The following is a 24,419-nucleotide window of genomic DNA, read 5'->3' as shown; positions in this document are numbered from 1 at the left end:
TGTTCCCAAGACTCTTCCTAAGAGTATTCCGAAGACAGCACTTTTGAAGAATTTTGCTATCAGGGAAAGCAGAGAGGCGGCCCAGTGCCTGAAGGGGCCCGAGTGGTCAATGGAAAGTTTTTGCTTGTTATTTTTAATGAGATAAATTAAATAAATGAAAGGGAGGGTCTATGGTGGAGATAAAAAGTAGGAGTGGCGATTCAGGGTGAAGTGGAAAACGTAAAATAAGAAGGGGCTCATTTGGTCAGAGATGACGGCGCCATGAACTTGGAGAGAATGGTGGAGGGGCCAGGCAGGGAGGAGAAGCAAACACACAGAACAAAACAAAACAAACACCACCCTCTTCTCCCCTCCTTTATAATGCAGAGCAAACTGCCCAATTCACAGATTCTTCCAGTCAAGGTTGTGAATACTGAGACATAAAAGTTTTGTATCTTTTTTACTCCATATGCCTCCGAAGACAAACTGGAAAGCTAGAAAGAATGCCTAAATTGGTTGTTGTATTTCTCTGAGATCAATTAAGGCACTGCAGCACCTTTAAGAACATCTGGGGGCTCAGGTAACATTCATTCAAGCGATTGAGTTGAGGCAGGAAGGGACCCTCTCTGCTGCTATCTGGGCTGTGATCAGGTAGAGGGTTTCATGTCACTAGAGACCTGAAGGTCATTCTTGTTTTTACCTGCTTCTCCCAAACGTGGGCAGACCGTCAAGAGTCCAGGACAGTAGTATCTGCTGAACCACAGTAGTTTGCCTCTTTGCCAGGAAATTTTCTGTATGGGGAATGGGTGTCCTGGGACAAAGGGCTACAGAGCTGATACAATGGCCCCCTGTGTGTTCCCATCCAGTGGGCCGGAGAGGATTCCTGGAGACATTTTTGTTGGGTTACTGCACACCCACAAATAGCTACTTTAAAAAAGGAAAAGAACAAAACTTCACAATTAGAGGGCTATTTACAAAAGGCATTTAAAAATTAACAGACACACAGATGCTCCTGTTACTTTTTGCAATAGACTTGAAACTGTTCTCCCAGCCTCCAGTCTCTCCCACACCAATCCATTCTGCACATTATAGCAAGATTCATCTCCTTAAAGCACAGATCTGATCTGGTCACTTCCACAATCCAGCACCTTCTGTGGCTCCCCATTGCCCTTTATTTATTTATTTATATGGCCGCGTTGGGTCTTTGTTGCTGTACGTGGGCCTTCTCTAGTTGTGGCGAGTGGGGGCTACTCTTCGTTGCGATGCACAGGCTTCTCACTGCGGTGGCTTCTCTTGTTGCGGACCATTGGCTCTAGGTGCACGGGCTCAGCAGCTGTGGCTCGCAGGCTATAGAGCACAGGCTCAGTAGTTGTGGCACACTGGCTTCGTTACTCCGTGGCATGTGGGGTCTTCCCGGACCAGGGATCTAACCCATGTCCCCTGCATTGGCAGGCGGACTCTCAACCACTGCGCCACCAGGGAAGCCCAAAGCTGTCAGTTTTTAAAAAGGCAAGCCGCAAGCTGACAGAGGACTTATATCCAGAATACATATAAAACTCTGACCAGTCAGTAATGAAAAAGGAAAGAAGCAAATACAAAAAATGGACAAATGGAAAGATAACTTCATAAAAGATGAAACCTAATGAAATTGAAATGGCCAATGAACATACGAAAAAGCAATCAGTTCCATTAATCATCAGGGAATACATATTAAAACCATAATGAGCACCCACTGCACACACATCAGAATGAGTGAAATGGAAGATTCTGAACATATTCTAGTGTTAGTAAAAGATGGGGGGCAGGTGGTTAATAAAAGATGGAGAGGACTTCCCTAGTGGCGCAGTGGTTGAGAGTCCGCCTGCCGATGCAGGGGACGCTGGTTTGTGCCCCGGTCTGGGAAGATCCCACATGCCGCGGAGTGGCTGGGCCCGTGAGCCATGGCCGCTGAGCCTGCGCATCCAGAGCCTGTGCTCCGCAACGGGAGAGGCCACAACAGTGAGAGGCCCGCGTACCGCAAAAAAAAAAAAAAAAAATCCTACCCATTCTTCCAGGTCCTTTTTAAATACTCCCTCATTAACATTCACAAAGTCACAAAGTCTCTGGGATAAGGGTAATTGGTGGCGACTTTACTTCTTCTTTGATTTCACAGCACTTTGGGATCCTGTGATCACTTGCCTGGAAGCATGTGCATGGAAAGAGCAAGAGCTTTGGGGACCTGGGTTCTAGTGCCAGCCACTTCCCATGTGGGTGGCCACGAGCAAGTCCCCCACAGCCATATAGTACTTAGCTACAAGCAACAGGAAGTGACCCTTGATTTCAACAGAAAAGGGAATCAGGTAGTTGCTAGAATTCCTGGAAGGCTAGAACCAGGCTCAGAGATATGGTGCCAGGTGTGATGCTTAAAATCCTACTACAGAACCAGTTTGGTACAGATACCATGGCTGATGTTGCCGGGCACAACTCACGTAGTCAACTCCAATGGGCACTGGGTCTGGACTCAAGAATGCCCCTGCCACTGCTGCTAGAATCCCTGATGTGGCTGCCTCTTGAAGTGGAGGGTGCCAACACACCTGCCACCAGAGCAGATCCTGCAGTTCCTAACCCTTGAGGTTGCCAACTTCTGGATTCCAAGTCTGCAGCACAGGTGTCTGATTGGCAGAGCCTAGGTCATGTGACCTCCCCCTAGCTGCAAGAGACTCCGAGAAAATGAGTGTCTGGCCTTTCCAGTTTTTATAGCAGGAGGTGGTCCTGTCTTTTAAAGTAGAGGACTTCCCAAACACAGGAATGGTCACTGCTGGGGCTCAGAGTAGCCTGCCCAAGATACGCCATGATGGCATATTGATTATTTTGAATTAAAGTTACTTGAGAAACAGCTAGTAGAAAAAAAAAATGATATTAAAGAAAACCTCTCTGACCCCCCTGTTTCTCCCTGATAGTGGGAAATAAATCTCCCATGTGAAGGTATCCTCCTTATACCAGGAGGATAGAAAGCATCCTTATCACCAGAGTTAGGGAATTCAAGGCTAAGAAATCTGTATAAAGAAACATTACTTCTTCATTCATCTGCTACACCAAGCACGAGCCCCTTTGTTCCATTGAATCTTCGCAAATAATTGCTTCTTTGTCTAAAAATTATGTTGCATAAACAGCCTTCTTTGGTCACTTCAGGGGTCCCATTTCTATGAGACCTCCATGAATATAAATTTATTTTTTTCTCCTGTTAATCTGTTTTATGTATGTATATATATATATATATATATATATTTTTTTTTTTTGCGGTACGCGGGCCTCTCACTGTTGTGGCCTCTCCCGTTGCGGAGCACAGGCTCCGGACACGCAGGCTCAGCGGCCATGGCTCACGGGCCCAGCCGCTCCATGGCACGTGGGTTCTTCCCAGACCGGGGCACGAACCCGTGTCCCCTGCATCGGCAGGCGGACTCTCAACCACTGCGCCACCAGGGAAGCCCTGTCTTATGTATATTTAATAATTAGACCAGTCAAATGAACTCAACATCACCAAAAGAAGGACACATGTCCATGACATCACCCACAGACAAGCTACCTCCCTGCACCTGTTTCCTCATCCAAAAAACAGAAATAATGATCGCTCTATGCAGGGGAGCTGTAATGGTTAAAGGAGCTGGTGGGTGGGAAGGACCCATCCTATGCCTGGCTCACAGCAGGAGCTTAGTTAATGGTAAACATCATTATTGGTGATTTGGGCTCCATTCTAATGTCTCCTGCACTGCCCGGGGTCCCCAAACCTTGGCTTCTCAGCCTGCTGTGAAATGGGATTCTCTGCATAATATTTCATCAAGTTAACACATTTTCTACCTCACAGAGCAGCCCATCTTTCCCACCATCCTATAGAAGTGAGAACGCAATGTTTGAAGCAGCTCCGGCTTTCCCTCAGGGAACTGTCTACATTGTCAGGGGAAGGAAGTTTCTAAAAAAGGTATTTGTTATCTCTAAACTGAATTGAAATCAACTCAACAAATGTTTGATTTAAACTTTTTTATTTTTAGACATTTTTCTTTAAGCGTTTAATAGCATTTATTGATTCAGTGGCCAAATAAGGCAGCATCTGCTCTGTTAGGAAAGGCACCTGTCAGAAAAGAAACTCAACTGTGCTTCAAGACCCCTGTCTCAGGAGGCCAGCTGCGACTCCCTGAAAGCAGGGACCGTGCTCACTGTGTTTAGTAGCGCCTCAACTGGCATACAGGAGCCCTTAAAGGCTGTTTACTGAGGTAATCGTCATCAGTTAAAAACAAAACACAACGCTTTGCCTCCCCCTCACCTCTCTACCTCCCCCTTCCATTTCCAAGCTTTCATTTATACTAGAGGGATATGTTCTTCTTTCTTCCAGGAAGATTCCACTGTGGACAGAAGAGTTTGGCTTCAGGGCTAGAACACTCCAAACATTTTTTTTTTTTTTTTGCGGTACGCGGGCCTCTCACTGTTGTGGCCTCTCCCGTTGCGGAGCACAGGCTCCGGACGCGCAGGCTCAGCGGCCGTGGCTCACGGGCCCAGCCGCTCCGCGGCATGTGGGATCTTCCCAGACCGGGGCACGAACCCGCGTCCCCTGCATTGGCAGGTGGACTCTCAACCACTGCGCCACCAGGGAAGCCCTAATCTTTTTTTTTTTAAAGCAGAATACATCTGGGAAACATATCTATGTGGGCTTGAGTCCTTAAATGGCTTTGCCCTGGTTCGAGGCCATCTCATGCCTTGCTCCTTGGGCCTAAGTGGTGGGGGAATGAAGCAGAAATCCTTAGAGCTTGGATGGATTTGGAAACGGCCCCTTTGGCTACAATCATGGAAGCCCAGAGGAGGCTACCAAAGTGGCTTTGCCCCACTTTTGGTGTGGAAGCTGACCCCCGACCTCCACTCGGACACATGGGTAAGCCTGTCCTCCTCTTGTTCAGCTCACAAAAGAATCCATGTTCTTTGAGCCGGGATGTTAGGGAAGAGTGTGATACAACAAAAAGATGGACTTTGGAGTCAAAGAGACCACGGTTTGCAACTTACTGTCTCACAAGCTGTGAGACTTTGAGCAAGTATTTTTTCTTCTTGAGTTTGAAATTCTCATTGGCAAATGGGAAAAATAATACCTCCCAGGGTTATTGGGAAAAATAAATCCCATGACATAACTTATGTAAAAGCACCTTGCAAAGTGTCTGGTGGATATTTAAACACAGGAGGGAGAAGAGATGTCTGGGGAGAAAGAAATTGCCTGTATTTCTCCAGATATATTCAAGTGAGCATTTTTATAGTGGGATGACATGAACTGTGTGACCCTGTGTCAGTCTTCTTACCTCCTGACCCTCAGTTTTCCCTCAAAAGAGATTTCCCTCAGAAGGAGAGACTCCTAGAGTTTAAGGTTAAATGTCAGAGTGTGTCACTGTCTGTAACAGAATACAGATTTATTACCTTGTTTCCAAGATGCCTTCAACTGTAAAATGCACAACTGGCTAAAAAACAGCTTTTTGAGAGAGAGAGAGAAAAAAAAATGCAACCTCATTAGTGGACCCATCAATTTTAAGACATATTCTGATTTCGGAATCATTAAAATGGGAACAAGTGTATGTCTTACAATGGAAGAAATTCATAATAATAATGCTGGCTCCCATTTATAAAGCATCTGCTGGGTGCCAGGAACTACCTAAGCTGTTTTACTAAGTCCTTGGCTTGTTATAGTCACCCAGTGAGGCAGACGTTATTCCCATTTCACGTTAGGAAACAGAATACGGAGGGGTCAAGTCACTTTCCCAAGGCCACAGAACCAGGAAATAGGGCTTGGAAGGCAGGTCTTCTTAATTCCAAAATGCTTTCCTCTTTCAGTAGATTGTTCTCCAGGCTGAAGTGTCAAAGAGATGAGTTCTGTCCAGAGGAATGGTTTGTGAATGTGGTACTTTGAATATATCCTGAATCTTTGCAAGGTGACCAGGAAGGGCAGAGGTAACATAAATAGAGTTGTAATCTAATCAGTCTCCAAATACTGGACCTTGGAGGTAAGATGGTAACTGGAGAGTGAGGATTGCTCAGAATCCAAATAGAGGGAAGCCAAGAAATGAGACTGAGTCAAGGTTAATCCAGCCCCCGTGGGGGGGTGTGGGGGGAGGGGCCCTGACCAGACACCAGGCTTATTCCAGGCCCATGGACACTACAACAAGCTTTCATCCTAGATGCCATTCTTCCTCAAGGTCATCCTATGTCTTCAACTTTGACTCTTTACTAAAGAAGTAGACACCTTTGGAGAAGAATCCAGTTTTTCCCAAAACCTTTCTTAGAGGGAGAAATGTGCTGATCGATGACCGTGAGCTAGCTAGCGGTCATTTAGCACTGGAACAAGCTATAAATTAACAAGCTGGGTTGTTGGTGAGTTAGTCCAAGTTAGTCCCCCTGTGCCTGATTATGGGATTGACTATTTTGCTCTACAAAGCTGTGGATATGGCCCTTCCTCTGCTATGACCTCAGGGCAGACCCTCTAAGGAGCATGCCCTGACCCCTGACTCCTGACCAGAAGACTCCTGGGCTATCTGCCTGTCTGTCTGTCTAGCTATTGTGTTTGGGGGGAGACAGCTAAACCCACAGCAGTGGATTCCCAAAATAGCACAGCTTTTTGGAAGGGTGGCAGCAAGGATATGGACATACCTGGGGTGGGACCCGGCAGGATGGGGTTGGGGGTTGCCTGAAGCATCAGGGATTGCATAAGAGATGACCCTGTTGACTTGACCGGAACAAACTCATAGTGAAGCTGCCAGAGGAGAAATGTGCTTCTTGGTCTTGACTGAAGGCTCTTTGGACAGTGGCCAAGACAGCACCCAGGATGGGGGGTCACCGAGTCTCCACGTGGACGTCAACAGGGCTGAAGGTCACAGTTGCAGGGTGTTGGCTGCTGTTGCTGTTTGGGCCCAGGGCAGAAGGGGAGGCTGGCTTGGGGACCTTGGGCTCCAGCTCCCGTCTTGTCCTCATTTTCCTGTAATGAGATACACACGCATGGCTGAGCCTTCCCCCTCATATGCCTTGGGGAACGAGCTCTGTGACTACAGCTCCAGTGATGAAATTAATATAGATCATCGTTAAATCATGTTGCTTAATTGCCAATCACAGAAGCTTACAACTGGAAGGGATCTCAGACATCAGGTAGTCTGACCCTTCAGTTTCTTTGTTTAACCTAGGTTGGATACTTAATTTTATTTTTTTTCCTATTAATGAATGAGTAAAGCAGCAGATAGGTGGCTATTTTGAAGGCAAAATGAAGATATTACGTTTTTTTTCTGTTCAGAGTTGTAATGTGAAGCCTCGTTATGCTTGCTAAGTTTATTGCTAGAAATATTGAAGAACTAGAATAGTGAAGAACACAGTTGAGAAGAGAATGGACTTAAAACATATATCCTGGCTTTCATCTCATACGCCATAAAATTCAATAACTAACAACAATCATTCATTCTAATGTCTACATGAAATTTCATCTTGTTGACCTATCGTGCTTCTTTTTTCAAAATTTCAAATCCTCAGAGAAGTTACACAAATAGTACAACTAATACCTGAATACCCTTCTCTAAACAATTGACAAATTAACAATTTGCCACATTTGCTTTCTTTCTTTTACTTGCCCCATTTACACACAGACACAGACACAGACACACACACAGTTTTTTAAAAACTCATGAACCATTTGTGAGTTAGTTGCAGACATCATGCCACTTCAACACTAAATACTCCTAAGGACAAGGGCATTCCTCAATGTAACCATAACACAATTATCACACTTTAAGAACCTTCCATTTTTGTTGTTGTTGAATTAAAATTTCTGCCTATTCTTTTCTTTTCTTTTTGGCTGCGTTGGGTCTTCGTTGTGGCGCGCGGGCTTTCTCTGGTTGCGGCGAGTGGGGGCTACTTTTCATTGTGGTGCGTGGGCTTCTCATTGCGGTGGCTTCTCTTGTTGCAGAGCACGGGCTCTAGGTGCACGGGCTTCAGTAGTTGTGGCGCACGGGCTTAGTTGCCCCGCAGCATGTGGGATCTTCCTGGACCAGGGCTTGAACCTGTGTCCCCTGCACCGGCAGGCGGATTCTTAACCGCTGCGCCACCAGAGAAGTCCCCCTATCCTTTTCTTTTATTGAAGTATAGTTGATTTACAATGTTGTGTTAATTTCTCATGTACAGCAAAGTGATTCAGTTACATATATTTTTTCATATTCTTTTCCATTATAGGTTATTATAAGATATTGAATATAGTTCCCTGTGCTATACAGTAGGACCTTGTTGTTTATCTATTTTGTTTGTATCTGCTAATCCCAAACTCCTAATTTATCCCTCTCCCCCAACCCCTGCCTTTTCCCTTTGGTAACCATAAATTTGTTTTCTATGTCTGTGAGTCTGTTTTGTAAATAAGTTCATTTGTGTCACATTTTAGATTCCATATATAAGTGATATCATGATATTTGTCTTTCTCTTTCTGACTTACTTCACTTAGTATGATAATCTCTAGGTCCATCCATGTTGCTGCAAATGGCATTATTTCATTCTTTCTTATGGCTGAGTAGTATTCCATTGTGTATACATACCACATCTTCTTTATCCGTTCATCTGTCAATGGACATTTAGGTTGCTTCCATGTCTCAGCTATTGTAAATAGTGTTGCTATGAACATTGGGGTGCAAGTATCCTTTTGAATTATAGTTTTCTCCATATATGCCCAGGAATGGAATTGCTAGATCACATGGTAACTCTATTTTAAGTTTTTTAAGGAACCTCCACACTCTTTTCCATAGTGGCTGTACCAACTTACATTCCCACCAACAGTGGAGGAGGGTTCCCTGTTCTCCACACTCTCTCCGGCACTTATTATTTGTAGACTTATTTTTTTAACTTTTTTTTTTTTTTTTTTTTTTTTTTTTTGCGGTACGCGGGCCTCTCACTGTTGTGGCCTCTCCCGTTGCGGAGCACAGGCTCCGGACGCACAGGCTCAACGGCCATGGCTCACGGGCCCAGCCACTCCGCAGCATGTGGGATCTTCCCGGACCAGGGATCGAACCCGTGTCCCTTGCATTGGCAGGTGGATTCTTAACCACTGGACCACCAAGGAAGTCCAGTAGACTTTTTAATTACGGCCATTCTGACCAGTGTGAGGACATACCTCATTGTAGTTTTGATTTGCATTTCTCTAATATTTAGCAATGTTGAGCATCTTTTCATGTGTCTATTGACCACCTGTGTGTCTTCTTTGGAGAAATGTCTATTTAGAGACACTTCCATTTTAAAGATGATAAAATCAAAGCACAGGGAGGCTAAATAACTTGCCTGCTTTTGACAGACCAAAGACTGAACCCAGGTTTCTCAATTCCCAGCCCACGTATCATTGTAAACAGGATGGGGTGAGTAGAGTCTCCATCCAAATTTCAACCTAGAAAAGGGGTTTAGAGCTCCAGCAATGATGGAGAGGAATGGCGGGTAGAACTTGGGGTCTGATGCCACTTCCTGGTTTGAAATAGACCCAAAGTGTAACAGCCCAAAGATTTTAAAGAATAACACATGAAATGTTATTATTGCTATTACACGTGTACCGGTGGGAGTATTTTCTCTGAAACGAGATGAACTGGGTCTGAATCCGTGCTCTGCCAGTTAGGGCTGAGTAAATTCAGGCATGTTACTTAATCTCCCTGGGCCTGTTTCACACCTATAAAATTGGGGATATAGAAGCACCCACTCTGTGGTGCTGTTACGAAGACCTAATGAGTTAATACATGTAAAGAGCTTAGAACCGTGCCCAGCACATAGTAAGAGATCAATATATGTTAGCTACCCTTATAAAATCATTAATATTATTATAAAAACAATGCAGAAATAAAGAAGCACACCCCTTGACCTTGCAAACACCAACCAACCAACTAACCTACTAGCAATCCCATCATGCAGACATACTGGTTGTTAACACCTTGTGGTATATCATTTGAACTTTTCCTGGGTGCATGTGCGTAACCCATGTGTATGATCATAATGTACGTACTGCTTTAGGGACTTCCCTGGTGGTCCAGTGGTTAAGAATCCACCTTCCAATGCAGGGGACGCAGGTTCGATCCCTTGTAGGGGAACCAAGACCCCATATGCTGCAGGGTACTTAAGCCCACGCACCACAACTACTGAGCCTATGCACCCTTGAGCCTGTGTGCCACAACTAGAGAGAAGCCGCGCACCGCAACGAAGAGCCACTAGTCGCAACGAAAGATCCCATCTGCCACAACTAAGACCTGACGTAGCCAAAAAATAAATTAATTTTTAAAAAATGACATACATACTGCTTTGTAAATTTTGACAATATGTTGTAAACAACTTTCCTCATCAATTTATACATTTCTACAATATTTTTAATGGCTTCCAGGTCTTCTATGATGTAATTGAATTTAGTCTTTTAATTTTGATTTATTCACCGAAAAGAATAATCTTCTAGCAAAGCTGTGACTACAGGTGATAACACATAAGGTGATAACACAGAAGTTACTCTTCTTACAATCAATTTATATGATTTTATTTCCTCTTATTTAGTCCCAGAAAGTAAAGTCGCAGGTATGTGCATTTCAGTATTTGCCACCTCAAATACTCATGTGGTCCACACGATACAACCTAGCAAGGGCTCTCCAGGAGAAGAGGATTGAAACACTCCTCTCTTATCTGCAAATTACATACAAGAGTTTACTACACAGCTCAAGGTTATTATCATTGTCATTATATTATTATATTTTTAAGATATTTCTCCAAATACAAAAATATATGGTCACTGTGAAGTTATTCCAGTAGAACAGACAGCAAAAAAGGACCCACAAAGGGTTAGAGCATTTGATGATGGACTCATAGATACTGCTGTGCACATCATAGGCACCCACAAACATTAGTTCCCATTCATTCTGGCATCACTGAAGGGACCAGACAGTTCCAAAGCCCAGGGCATCCCATACCTGTTGTACATCTTCAGCAAGATCAGAACCACGGTGAAGATGATGATGACAACCACCACAATGGCAGCAACGATGGCTCCAGAACCTACGAGGAAGAGAGGAGTGGAGATGGCTAACGTGCAAACTGAAATGCAAGGAAGGATTCGGAGGCTGGGAGGAAGACACAACACCTGGCACCCTCACTGGGTCAAGGAGAGGAGAGAACGTGAAATCCTGGCATACTCACTGCTGACCCCAGGACAGAGTCACATCTAGAGTGGCAGTGTACCTCTACCTCCGATGGGACTTGGAGGGCCATATCCTCAGCACCTGCCCTGCCAAAATCCTGCCTTAGGCTAAGTCCTGCTCTTATCATCCCCAAGATAGCTTTGAACTTCTTTTGTGAAATAAAACATCCTTCCTTCTTTCAGATGATATAAAAGTAATATGTGGTTTTTGTAGATAATTTTTTTTTTTCCTACAGGACACACATGGGCAACAACAATAGCCCTGTGCCCTGTGTAGATAATTTTGAAAATATACATACAAGCCAAAGAGGAGGGGAAGATGAAGACCTCATTACCCCAAGAGCCGCTGATAGTCTACATACGTATACATTCACCAATGTGATCACGTTTTTGCATACATGCATATTTATCTATCATCTTTTAGAATAATTTATTAATCCTATATCTGAAAATCCATCTTAAGAAAATATTCATAAATATGGAAAAATATGCACTCGATAAAAATGGAACCATATTCCATAGACCATTTTACAACAAAATACCCTGATCCTTTTGCTATGTAAGTACACAGTTTTCTTCATGACTCTTGAAGGCTGTATAGTACTCCACTGTTTGCCTGTGCCATAATTTGTTTACCAATTCTTTATTGAGGATATTTATGTTGCATTCAATTTTACACTATTAAAAACATGGCTATGATGAATGTCCTTGTAGCTTAATATCTCAGATTCTAATTTCAGTATCAGCTCCCAGTCCCAAAGTCAAATTCTAATATTAGGTTCAAGATCAACAGCCTTGCCAGAATTGATATAGAAAACATCAAGAATCATAAAAAAGCTTCATACTTTAAACCGATCTATTTGATTCTGGGGAATTGATCATAGGGAATAATCCCAAATACAGAAAAAGCTATATGAATGAAAATGTTTATTACAAAAAAAAAAAATGTTTATTACATTATTGATATTCTAAATATGGGAAGGGTTTAATAAGGTATAGCACACTTATCCATGAAATATACTGTAATTAAAATAATAATTATGAAGACTATGGTACACTTTCGATGATAGAAAAGTGTGGAATATAGAATATGACATTATATACACATCCACATATACATACATATACATTATGCTGCAACCATTAAATATGTGCATACAGACATAACATTGAACAAATCATTCGTGGTATGATTCCACGAATACAAAGTTCAAAACCAAGGTAGAATTAATCTATGGTGGTAGAAGTCAGAACAGTGGGTTCCCTTGAGTGGGTGGGGGATAGTGATTGCAAAGGGCACCAGAACTTCTGAAACACTGATGGTGGCCTGATTCTTCATCTGGGGGGCTGGCTACACAGCTGTGTGCACTTTGTGAAAATTCGTCCAGCTGTGCACTTATCATTTGGGCACTTTTTCGAACATATGTAATGCTTTTATAAAAAGTTTACTTAAAAAACAACAACGACTGTGCATTTATTCATAGGAAGAAGGACAGAGGGAAAAAGGGAGGGGGTGGGGAATCCATCATGGAGTTACTTGTTTTTCTTTCCTTCCTGGGGAGTCCAGTGGGTTTTTCAACCTCGGCTGGATAGTTCTCTGTTGTGGGGACTGTCCTGTGCCTTGCAGGGTATTTACCAGGATCCCTGGCCTGTACTCACTAGATACCAGTAGCACTTCTCCTCCCACACTCCCAGTTGTGACAAGCAAAAATGTCTTCAGACATTGTCAAGTGTCTCCTGGTGGTAGGGTTGCCAGATAAAATACAGGATACCCATTAAATTAGAATACCTGATAAACAATGAATAATTTCAAAATATTGCATGGTATATCCTTATACTAAAAATCTATTAATTGTTTATCTTTTTTTTTTTTTTTTGCGGTACGCAGCCTCTCACTGTTGTGGCCTCTCCCATTGCGGAGCACAGGCTCCGGACGCGCAGGCTCAGCGGCCATGGCTCACGGGCCCAGCCGCTCTGCGGCATGTGGGATCTTCCGGGACTGGGGCACGAACCCGTGTCCCCTGCATCGGCAGGCGGACTCCCAACCACTGCGCCACCAGGGAAGCCAAATTGTTTATCTTAAATTCAAATTTAATTGGTATCCTGTACTTTTATTTGCTAAATCTGGCAACCTTATTTAGGGGGCAAAACTGCCTAGTTGAGAGCCATGACTTTTAGTTAAACAAAAACGTATTATTCCCATCTTGCTGACAGTGATTCTATCTACCCTGCATTTCACTTCAGAACTGTTTTGAGACATCTCTCAGCAGGCCTCTGTAGGCCTCCCCACCCAGCAAGAGCAGGCTAACATGTGGGCCCCTGTCCCAAGAGCGACCCTCTCTGGGTCTCCATAGAAGAGCCACATCCTGCCATTAACCCAGCTTCCTGCGAGTACCCCAGCCTGTAGCTGTTTAACACTGCTCATCACTGCTCCATGTGTGTCGGGAGGCCTGTTCCGTTCATGGAGGCATGAACCAAGTCACCTGAGATGACTGAAATGGACCCAAATTTCACCTAATACAGCCAGTTGGTTTTCTGAAGAATGGTCCTCAAATTTTTCCTTCTAGGGACCCCTTGTTCTTGGCAAATGTCTCCCCAGGACTAACTCTTCCTACCTACATTCATTTACTCCTTGGTAAATTGATGGGATGTTTTTGCTTTGCAAAACTAGGACGAAAGTAGCTGCATTTTAAGGTGACTCGTGTAGGGCCATCTTACAAGAGATACAAATTTCCATCGCCTTCTAAGCCCCAAAACTCCCTAATGAAAATAATAGTAATAGTAATAATAATAATAATACTCATTAGGTACTTAGTATGTTTCATACGCACAGAGGCTATTCTATGTTTTTTACATGGATTATCCCTTCTAGCTTTCACACCTACCTATGTGGCAGCATTGTTAATATTCCCATCTTATAGATGAGGAAATCAGGCCCAGAGCAGTGAAGTCATGTGCTCAGGGTCACGTAGTTGGCAAGTGGTATATCACGGAGACTGAGACCCAGGCAGCGTGTCTCCAGGGCCCACGCTCTTGACCTCGACACCAGGAGCTGACCACAACACCTGTCCCGCCCTCGCTCCCCTGGCCGCCAAGCTAAGTTGACCTTACTCTTGTACAGAAAGTCTTCTCCTCTGGTGGTCATGTTCAATGAGAAGAAGGTGGTACTCCCCAAAGGGGTAGCTGTGGTCATCTCGACCTGCTGAGAAGGAAGATGAGATATCATTTAAAACCAGAGTAATCTTTGTAACCCCGGTATGACGCCTCTTTTGGTCTTCATCTGGGTGACGGGAGAAAATATTTAAGCATGCAGTTTCTCTTAGCAGCAATTAAAGATAAGGCCTTTTACTATACACTATGGGGAATTAAAAATAAGGTCTGACATTTGTAAAGAACTTCATTTTTCAGAGCAGTTACTATTTATTCAACAATATTTATTCAACTCCTCCTAACTATGTTTCACATAGAATGTCTAAATTGATCTTCTGGAAACTGTGAGGGAGGTTATCGTTGCCATTTGACTGATGAAACTGAAGCCCCCAGTGCCATGTGGAGCCCCAAGTTTACCTAGAAGAACTGAACGCTGGGCGTCTACTTCCCACGCTAGTGGGGCTTTGGCCACCCCACAACCGTGCTTGAACTTGTGTTCCTGCTTTCAAAAGCTTTACATCTAAGGAGGAAAGAATAAAAGCAAATGAAAAAAATTATGGTTACTTGATTATTAAGCAGTCAGTGACATGAGCCATCGGGTTTCAAGAAGGAGATCAATTTGAATGGGTCTTGAAGGATGAGTGTGGTCTGGGGATGGGGGTGGAGGAGAGAGAACACAGGTGTGGTTACGCAAAGCCCTCAGTGGGAAGAGAGCATCTCCCATGCACAAGGCTGTCTTCACAAATGCCATCTGTCAGCTCACTTAATGCTCTCAATCATCACGTTTTGCTGCTGAGAAAATGAGGCTCAGAGTGGTTGAGTGAATCGACCAAAGTCACACAGCTACGAAGACGTGGAGCTTGGCCCAAAGGCAAACTCCTTGCCTCCGGAAGCTCACATTCTGGTGAGAGTGAGAGAGACAGGAGGTTTGACCATAGCATTCTCGGGCTCAAAAAACAATCATCTCCCCGGTACCCACACTTCTATATCTGGCAGTGAAAGCCCTTCACTGGCTGTTTCCACCCTCCATTTCAGCCTCCTGGTTCCTCCTACCAACCTCTGCCCAATTGCTGGGACAACGGGCCACTCCATCCTCCCCCGTCGTTCCTGGTCTTTGCTGTCTCTGGGCTGCGGCCCCAGGCTTTGGCCTCCCAGGTCCCCCAACTCTGCCAGCGTATGATGGAAACAGGGGTCAGCACCCCTCCAAGCGGGGTCAGGTCATCTGCAGCCAGGCTGGGGGCTCTGGTGGCTATGACCTGTTCCCCTGCCAACCCTCCCAACAAGGGCCTCAGCCTCAGAATGACCCTGTGTGGCCAGGCCCTGTTGATCCACAGGATAGGCTCTGCCTTTACTTTCTCTGCCCTCCTTTAAGTCTTGAGATCCTGCCTAAACTACTGCTCCACCCCCAGCTCTGTCTGTCCCCTCCTCCCAAAAACCCAATCCTCAGGACTTTCACAACTCAGGCTTCCTGAAGGACGTGTCTGTGACTCTGATGTCCCCATGCCGGCCAACCTTTCAACCTTTCAGCCTGGCTGGGCTTCCTGTCTCCTGACTACCTTAAACAGAACTGGGTTGCTGGCCATGCTCCATTGCCCGCTCCCCCTCCAAAAGGAACAGAACCTTCCAGACTCAGCCCAGTCACCTTCAGGAAGACTTCCCGCCAGAAAGAATTAGCGATGCTACCCTCCATCCTCCCATAGCAGTGCCCTGCAAAGAAGCACCACCACAGCTTGTGTCTCAGTTGCTGTGTCTGGCAGTCACCTTTCCACGTTCATTGTCAGGTCCTTGAGGTAGAGACTGTTTCTGGTTCTTTTCACTCCTGTCTGGCTCTCCTCACCTTTGCCAGTGGAAGGACTTGAGTGAGTGGCTGAACCTCTCCCAGCTGGGGTTGCTGTTTGTAAAATGAGGTAGCTTTTCCCAAGGGAAATGAGGGATCAAGGTTAAGTATGGAAAGTGCTTTTAAGTGCTCAGTAAATGGTAGATAGCCCTCAGGATTTTAGTGGGTATCAGTGAATACTTGCTGAACTAATTAGAGACAGGAGCTCAAAACAGAAAAAAAATTCTTTCTATAAAAATAGGTATGGACCAGGCTTCCCTCGTGGCTCAGTGGTTAAGAATCCACCTGCCAATGCAGGGGACACGGGTTCGAGCCCTGGTCTGGGAAGATTCCACATGCCGTGGAGCAACTAAGCCCGTGTACCACAACTACTGAGTCCACACGCCACAACTACTGAAGCCCGTGCGCCTAGAGCCCGCGCTCTGCAACAAGAGAAGACACCTCAATGAGAAGCCTGTGCACCGCAACAAAGAGTAGCCCCCGCTCGCCACAACTAGAGAAAAGCCCGCATGCAGCAATGAAGACCCAATGCGGCCAAAAATAAATAAATAAATTTATTTTTTAAAAAAATAGGTATGGACCAATTTGCGAACATGGAATAAAATTCTTCCCCAGCCCCCGACCCCGACTCCTGCTCCTAAGGAGAGGTGGCTGAACCCCTCCCTCAACACACACATATACACACTCCCCATCTCAGCATTTGCCCAGACGCTCTGCTTCTATCCCCACTAACATCAAGCTGAGGACACTCACCAGTAACGCTTTCTCACAATTCCTTTTAAACACAAAAAAGAGAGAAAAACAAAAATAAAAACAGAAAGAAGAGGCAAATAGGTGGCCATTGGTCAAAGGTCATTTAAGGAGAGAGACATGGCATAATCACTAGATAAACTAAACCCTACCATGGACACATCCCCCGTTAAACCAACATGCACAAAGATGACGGAAGCCACCATCCGAGTGTCTGCCACATACCAAGACCTTGTGCCAGATATTTTTATCCATCCTCTGATTTAATTAGCAAATGCCATGTAAAGTAGGTTTTCCGCTCCCCTCGTTTCAAATGAGGACCCTGAGACTTTCCATGCTCATACAGCCTGGAGGCTGCAGGCTTGGCATATGAACTTGGTTCTGCAAACTTCAAAGACTATATCCTTCCCTCTACACCACCTGCCCCTGGTACACCTCGGTGGGGAGTTGGGGAATGAACAGTCACTACAGGAACCTGCACACATGCACTCACAGACACATACCGACCAGTAATGGAGCCGCCTAAGGCCACCAGGACACAGGCTCCTCTGCAGGTCCTTCAGGGTGACCTCCTGGGTGCCAAGTTCCAGGTGTGACTCCTTTTCAGATGGGCCCGGCTACTCTTCTTTCTGAGAGAACAGTGAGTAATCCCAGAGCATATCGTGCCCCATCTAAGGACCGAGGGCTTTAATTACGTCTCTGTTCCTGCCACATCAGAGAAGGTGGGAGGGAGGGTGGTGGAGCGTTGATGGCCAAGGATGTGGGTGTTTTCATGTGTGGGGCCTCTGCAATTCTTGTTAACCAAGTGAGATCCAGCAGGGGATTTCAGTATCAAATGTGCCCATGACCGGGATCCATGGCCACAGAAAATGGGGGAGCATACAGGGAGGGCGAAGCTAGTTTTTACTGACAGAGGTTAATTTAATAATTAATAATAATAATAATAATATACTATGTGCCCCAGGCACTGCATTCAGTGATTTATGTGGGAGGTCTCATTTAATCCTCATACCTTTCTGATTAGGAGGGTGCAGTCACTGTGCCCACTCTACAGATGAGGAAACTGAGACTCAGATCAGAGAAGAAATCAATCTAAGCTCACAAGGCTAATATGTAGCCATGCTAGGATTCAAGCTAGGGTCTGTCTGATTTCACAGCCCCTTCTCCATAAACTCTCACTGGACTGCCTCCCAGTGAATCTGGGGACCAAATCAGTGTAGGGCTTTGATGAGAAAGACCTCACAGGCTGTGGCACAGAGAGCCAGAGCCCTTGATCTAACCCTGACCCAGACTGGTCCTACCTGACTGGTCCCTGACCTTGCCTATACTTTGAACCTCTGTCTCCAGCCGAGCCTTAATCTCATTTGCAGAATCTATAAGAAACTTTTTCCTTGGGTTGTTTACAAATGGCCCCGTGTGGAAGGTCAGTTTGGGAAGTGATGGAGGATCATGAACCTCACTGAACCACCCCTCTCTGACTGTTCCTTGGTTACGTGTAAGGGCCATAACTGGAGGATAAATGTTGCGAGACCCCACCTGTCCAAAATATTTCCCCCTTCTGCTCTGCCCCTGCGGTACCCTCCTTCTCTCTGGCCTAGCCTAAAAGTTCCTCCCTGGATAAGACAGCCCGGATGCTATCAACCCTGGCAGACCCCTACCCAAACGTCCAACTATAGCTCAGAATAGGTAAGCCATGAATGCCTGGGACCCACCAAAACATTGGGATCGATTTCTCCCATTCACCTGAGAGATGGGAGATTCAGCATGACTTGGTTTCTCCCACAGACAAGAACCTCACTACTCCCAAGCAGTCCCTTGATAATTATGTGTTCATTATCAGAAAATTAACTTTCATTTTGGAACCAAAAGCTCTCCCCTTGTGATTTTAACCCATTCGTCCTAATTCTCTTCCCACAAAGGTAATCTGCTACTTCTTACACATGACAATGATCATGCTTAAAAGCCTTTCTATGTATGAAAAGTTAAGTTCTATGAATGGTACAGTTACGGTAGCTGAAATCAGCACATCAATTTTACCTCCCACCAGTAGGTGGCAATAGCAGTTGGCTATAGTATGTCCTTTCGGACTTAACCAACAAATCGTTGGCAAATGTCCCGTGAACCCAACCTGTTTCTAAGTGGAGGAGCTTTCTGCCCTTGAAAACAGCAACTGTATGTTCTCTGATGATTTTCTTCTCCGGGATAAATATTCTCAGCTCCTTCAAACAATCTTTAGGGTGATAGTCTCCCTCATGGATGGGTTCCTTGTTTCTCTGTATGTCAATGTCTTCCTTAAATATAACACCCCAAACTGGATACATGACTCCAGAGGGGGCCTGAACTCTCCAGAATGACATTTTTCTTGACAATTATCAGACCTGAGCCTGAATTCTACTATTTACTAGCTGTGTGACCTCCGTCAGCTTTCTTCACTTCTTAGTTTTCTGATCTGTAAAACAGGAATTACAAACTTCATAGGGTTGTGTGAGAATTAAATGAGATAAAACGTGATATATTCAGCACAGTGGCTGCACACAAAACCTATTGATATTGCAATGGATTAATGCAGACAAATAGCCCATTAGCTTTACAGGCAGCCACAGACCCTGCTCCACCCAGACCCTGCTGGGACCCCCGCAAGCCTCTTTCTGACTTATTCTTGTGCTTGTTTACGGTCAAAGCCCTAAGATCGGTAAGTACAAGGGCTTCCTACACTCAAAGTGCTATGGAACTAGAAGGCAATAACGGCCGCATTACGCACGGTGACGGTATTATGATGAGCTGCGGTCCAGTAACCAGGACTCCATTACACTCGTCCGCAGCTGTCTTTTTGAACTTAAGGGCAGGACTTTGCATTGATCCCTGTTAGCCGTGACCTTGTTGATTGGGCCCTCAGGAGAGAAACTCCAGCTCCTGCTGGGTGGCTCCTGAGAACTCTTGACGGTCTGTGACAGAGCATGTTGTCTAGGAACTCAGGACCCAGCAAGGGCTTCGGGGTCAGGTAGCCCTGGGTTTTATTCTTGGGCTCCCTGCTGACCGGCTCTCCAAGCCAAGCCACTTCTCTAGGCTTCAGTGTTCTCATTTATAAAGCAGGAATGACACTCCCTATCTTGCTGGGTTATGGGAATAAATGAGATGTTATAACTGTCCAGCACAGTGCCTGCTGGATGGTGGGTGACGGGTGAATGTCCATCCCAGCCTCTCTTCTCCTTTCCTTCCTGTCCCCAGTCTGTGTTCTTTCTCCTCTTCGTGGAGACCCCAGTTCTCCACCTGGCCAAGTGTTTGCTGCATTTGCTCAAGCTCAAGTATGAACAGGGAGGTCAAGGAGCCAGGCCATGAAGGCTGATGTCCAAAGGAGGGGATCTGAGGAGGGATACCTCAGAACTTCCAGAGGTTTGACCTTCTCCTTCATTTCTGCTGAGGGTAGGGACAGAGGAAATAGTGAAACCACCCCCAGGGAGGCAAAAATCCTAATGGGACTGGTAGGGCACAGGGGCTGCTGGGTGCAGCAAAAGAGCAATAATGAACTCATAACTTGGGGTGAGAATCAGGACACCTGGGTCCCCTTTGTTACTCTTTGCCATACAACTTTGGAAAGTCATCTCCCCTCCCTGGACCTTGGTTTTCCCACCTGTAAAATGGCCCAGTTTGGAGATGATCTCTAAGGGCCTTTCCAACTTGTGGTTCTATTGCGTGGACCAGCCATTCATAGCTTACCTCAAGAACCAGTTTCTCCCAAGATCTCATCTTTCTTTGTAGCTACCTGCTTGGGGGATATTGGGAGACGTGTGTACAGTTCAGGCTGGAAGGCAGGTGAGACTAGAACAGGCCGAGAAGAACTCCACAGAGGGGTTTTGACATGGCAGCAGCATTGCACACGGGACCCCTAGGAACCTCCAAATGCTCTGTTGACTACATAGTAACCCCAGTCTGCCTGAATCTTAACTGGCCCCTCCTACACCCTCCATTCCTGTTGGGTTCCACATCATCTCCCCCCACTCCATCTACCCTGCGTGTGCTTCGCTCTGTCCCATTGTGTGTCCCAGCTTCCAAAGGTGGGGTCTGAGTTGGCATAATGTCATCTTGAACTTGGGGCCAGACACGATTACGTACTGAATACATGTTCCTCGTGGTTGGTTCCCGGAAATTAGTAAGACCATTTCTTGTTCCCTTCATCCATCTACTTTTCCATCCTCCCATCCACTCACGCACCCACCCACCCACTGTGCACGTATTCATCCTCCCACTTGTTCTGTTCATTTTCCCTGTCATTCATTCAACCAGCGCCCACCATGTACACAGCTCTGAGACGATTCAAAGACGGGCCATGGGGATCATGTACCTAGAGCTCAGACAAAGAGGATGAGAAACGGAATTATTTCCTTTAAGAATCTTTGCTGAGACTTCCCTGGTAGTGCAGTGGTTGGGAATCCGCCTGCCAATGCAGGGGATGCAGGTTCGAGCCCTGGTCCGGGGAAAATCCCACATGCCGCGGAGCAGCTGAGCCTGTGCACCACTACTGAGCCTGTGCTCTAGAGCCCGCAAGCCACAACTACTGAGCTCGCATGCCACAACTACTGAAGCTCACGCGCCTAGAGCTCGTGCTCCGCAACAAGAGAAGCCACTGCAATGAGAAGCCCGCGCACCACAACGAAGAGTAGCCCCCGCTCACCACAAATAGAGAAAGCCCACGAGCAGCAACCAAGACCCAACGCAGTCAAAAATTAAAAAAAAAAAATTAAAAAGAATCTTTCCTTCCATCAGTATTTAGTGGGGCTCATCCCCCCTCACGCCTGGTCCAGCCTGATCAGAGAGGTGGCTGATCAACATCAGATTGAAGTCCTATGGAAAAGGCAGTGGCCCGTGGCTCTGGAAGTTGGGGTTCCAGGCCCACCACATCTACTAAGTCTTATTTACCCATCTGTCAATTTCTGGCTTGAACATCCTTTGATTCTTATTTTTGTGGCCCACATTGTAAAGAAAGGTGTCTCAAGGAGCTTCCAGCCCAAGACCTGAAAGTCTGATAAGTTTCACGGACGAAGAGTTATAAATAGAAATACCAGATGAAACTTGTCACAAGGCAGATTTATACCTAGTGCCAATAGGGTGGCACAGGCCGTGCCAGGAGTCAGTGGGAGGAAGAGACCAGTGGGTATCCTGGTTGAGACTGACCGAGAGCTGGAACGTGACCCATGCCTTCCATTTGCCCCTCAGTCTTTGGGCTCAAGCCAAGGGCCCAGCCACGCAGTCCTCAAACTACACCTGAGTTCCTACATAAATCTTCAGGTGTCCCACTGTCCCCAAGGGAAATAGGCACAAGATTAAAGAGTTTCTGCCCCTAAGTGAATATGTCAGAGGAAAATAATTCCACCCCGACATTCTGATCAGGAAGGAAAGGAAACTAACATTTAAGGGGACGCTAATGAAGACTCAGGCGCTGTGCATTCATATGTTCTCATTTAACCAATACGACAAGGCGGGTCTTTTATCTCCTTTGCTGGGTGGAGGGAGGCTCAGCGCTTCCCTGGTGGCGCAGTGGTTGAGAGTCCGCCTGCCGATGCAGGGGACACGGGTTCGTGCCCCGGTCGGGGAAGATCCCACATGCCGCGGAGAAGCTAGGCCTGTAAGCCATGGCCACTGAGCCTGCATGTCCGGAGCCTGTGCTCCGCAACGGGAGAGGCCACAACAGTGAGAGGACCGCGTATCGCAAAAAAAAAAAAAAAAAAAAGAAAAAGAAAAGAAATGGAGGCTCAGAGAGGTTAACTGACTTGCCCAAAGTCTTACAGCAAATGAATGGAGACGCTGACTCTCAAATTCAGATCTACCTCCAAACTGTGGTGGCTGCCAAATCTTCCAGGAGGTCAACAATTTTCCTGGGGGCACTCCGAGGGTCAGCAGCCCTGCTGCAGCAGGGCCCTACTCACTATTTTTACTACATGTTGTGATTTTGAGCCCAAGAGTTACCATAAAACCTCAGAGAATGGAAGGGTTTCTCAAGTTTGGCACTGTTTACATTTGGGCCAGATAGTTCTTTGTTGTGGAGGTATCTTGTACATTGCAGGATGTTTAGCAGCGTCCTTGGCCTCTACCCACCAGATGCCAGTAGCATCCCCCACTTACAACAACCAAAAATGTCTCCAGATGTTTCCAAATGTCTTCTTGGAGGCAAAGTTGCCCCTGGTTGAGAACTACTGGAGTTGAGTTATGGGCCTGTCTCATAACAGCTTCCTATCCTTTCTCTCCATAAAGGTCTAGACAAACAGGAAAATGTCCAGCCTGTACTTAACATGTGTGGGTAGGCAACCAATAACAGAAAGGATGATGGCAATTATGATGCCCACAAACAAAGCAGCTCCCATTTAGCAAATGCTTACTGTGTGTCAGTTACCGTGCTAAGTACTTCATACATATTTTCTCACGTACCTTTTCTCTATTTTCCAGATAAAAAAGGCGTGAGGCTCAGAAAAGTTAAGTAACTCATCCAAGGTCCCAGTACTAATGTATGGCAGAGCTAGGATGCATTCGTCTCCTATGGCTGCTGTAACAAATTACAGCTTAAAATAACACAAATTTATTTTCTTATAGTTTAGAGGTCCAAAGCCTAAAATCACACTCACTGGGCGAAACTCAAAACGTTGGCAGGGCCATGCTCCATTCAAGGCTCTAGAGAAGACCCTGTCTCCTTGCCTTTTCTACCTTCTGTGTGCCACCTGCATTCCCTGGCCTGTGGCCCCTACCTCCCTCTTTATTATTATTATTTCTTTTATTATTTTTTTGGCTACATCGGGTCTTAGTTGTGGCACACAGGATCTTTGTTGAGGTGCATGGGCTTCTCTCTAGCTGTGGCGCGTGGGCTCCAGGGCATGTGGGCTCTGTAGTTTGCGGCACGTGGACTCTCTCGTTGCGGGGCGTGAGCTCAGTAGTTGTGGCGCGCGGGCTTAGTTGCCCCACGGCATGTGGGATCTTAGCTCCCCAACCAGGGATCAAACCTGTGTCCCCTGCATTGGAACGTGGATTCTTTACCACTGGGCCACCAGGGAAGTCCCCATTGTAGCATCTTCTTATCTCTCTCTCTGACCTCTGCTCCCAACCTCACATCTCTTTCTCTCTCTCTGATTCTCCAGCCTCCCTCCTATAAGGACCATTGTGATTACACTGGACCCACCCAGGTAACTCAGGATAATCCCCCATCTCAAAATCCTTAACTTAACCACATCTGCAAAGTCCCTTTCGCCACGCAAGGTAACATAGGCACAGGTTTGGGGGGTTAGGATGTGCCTATCTTTGAGGGGGCATTACTCTGCCTCATATATAGAATTCAGACTCTTATCTGTTGGACCCCAAGGTTTGTATTCAAACCATACCCGCTTCCCCTGCCCTGCCTGAACAGACACATCCCACAGGCCAGGTGCTGTGGGGAATGCGGAGGTTGACCAGACACGTTCAGGGTGTGGTGGTCACGAGCACACATCAGGAGGTAGTACGTGAGAGGTGCTGGTGCTGTAAGAGGAGCAG

The 24,419-nt window shown here is 45.9% G+C and overlaps 1 protein-coding gene across 3 annotated transcripts in view; it reads right to left on the bottom strand.

Moving 5' to 3' along the window:
* Positions 1-5,380: 5,380 nt before the first annotated feature.
* NCMAP (non-compact myelin associated protein) overlaps positions 5,381-24,419 on the bottom strand; it is a 41,115-nt gene continuing 22,076 nt past the window's right edge. Inside the window, exons 3-6 of one of the 3 annotated variants that reach the window (XM_032624977.1) lie at positions 14,735-14,837; positions 14,279-14,369; positions 10,941-11,025; positions 5,381-6,961 (exon numbers count right to left, since the gene is read on the bottom strand). In XM_032624977.1, the coding sequence (XP_032480868.1) occupies positions 6,820-6,961; positions 10,941-11,025; positions 14,279-14,360 (309 nt within the window). In that variant the 5' untranslated portion in view covers positions 14,361-14,369; positions 14,735-14,837 and the 3' untranslated portion in view covers positions 5,381-6,819. The remainder of the gene's footprint in view (positions 6,962-10,940; positions 11,026-14,278; positions 14,370-14,734; positions 14,838-24,419) is intronic. The other 2 variants (XM_032624988.1, XM_032624973.1) reach the window with 2 other exon arrangements.

Source organism: Phocoena sinus, chromosome 1 (assembly GCF_008692025.1).
Source record: "Phocoena sinus isolate mPhoSin1 chromosome 1, mPhoSin1.pri, whole genome shotgun sequence".
Lineage (NCBI taxonomy): Eukaryota > Metazoa > Chordata > Mammalia > Artiodactyla > Phocoenidae > Phocoena > Phocoena sinus.
Note: the sequence above shows the minus strand (reverse complement) of the source record. Positions and strands in the feature narration are given on the sequence as shown.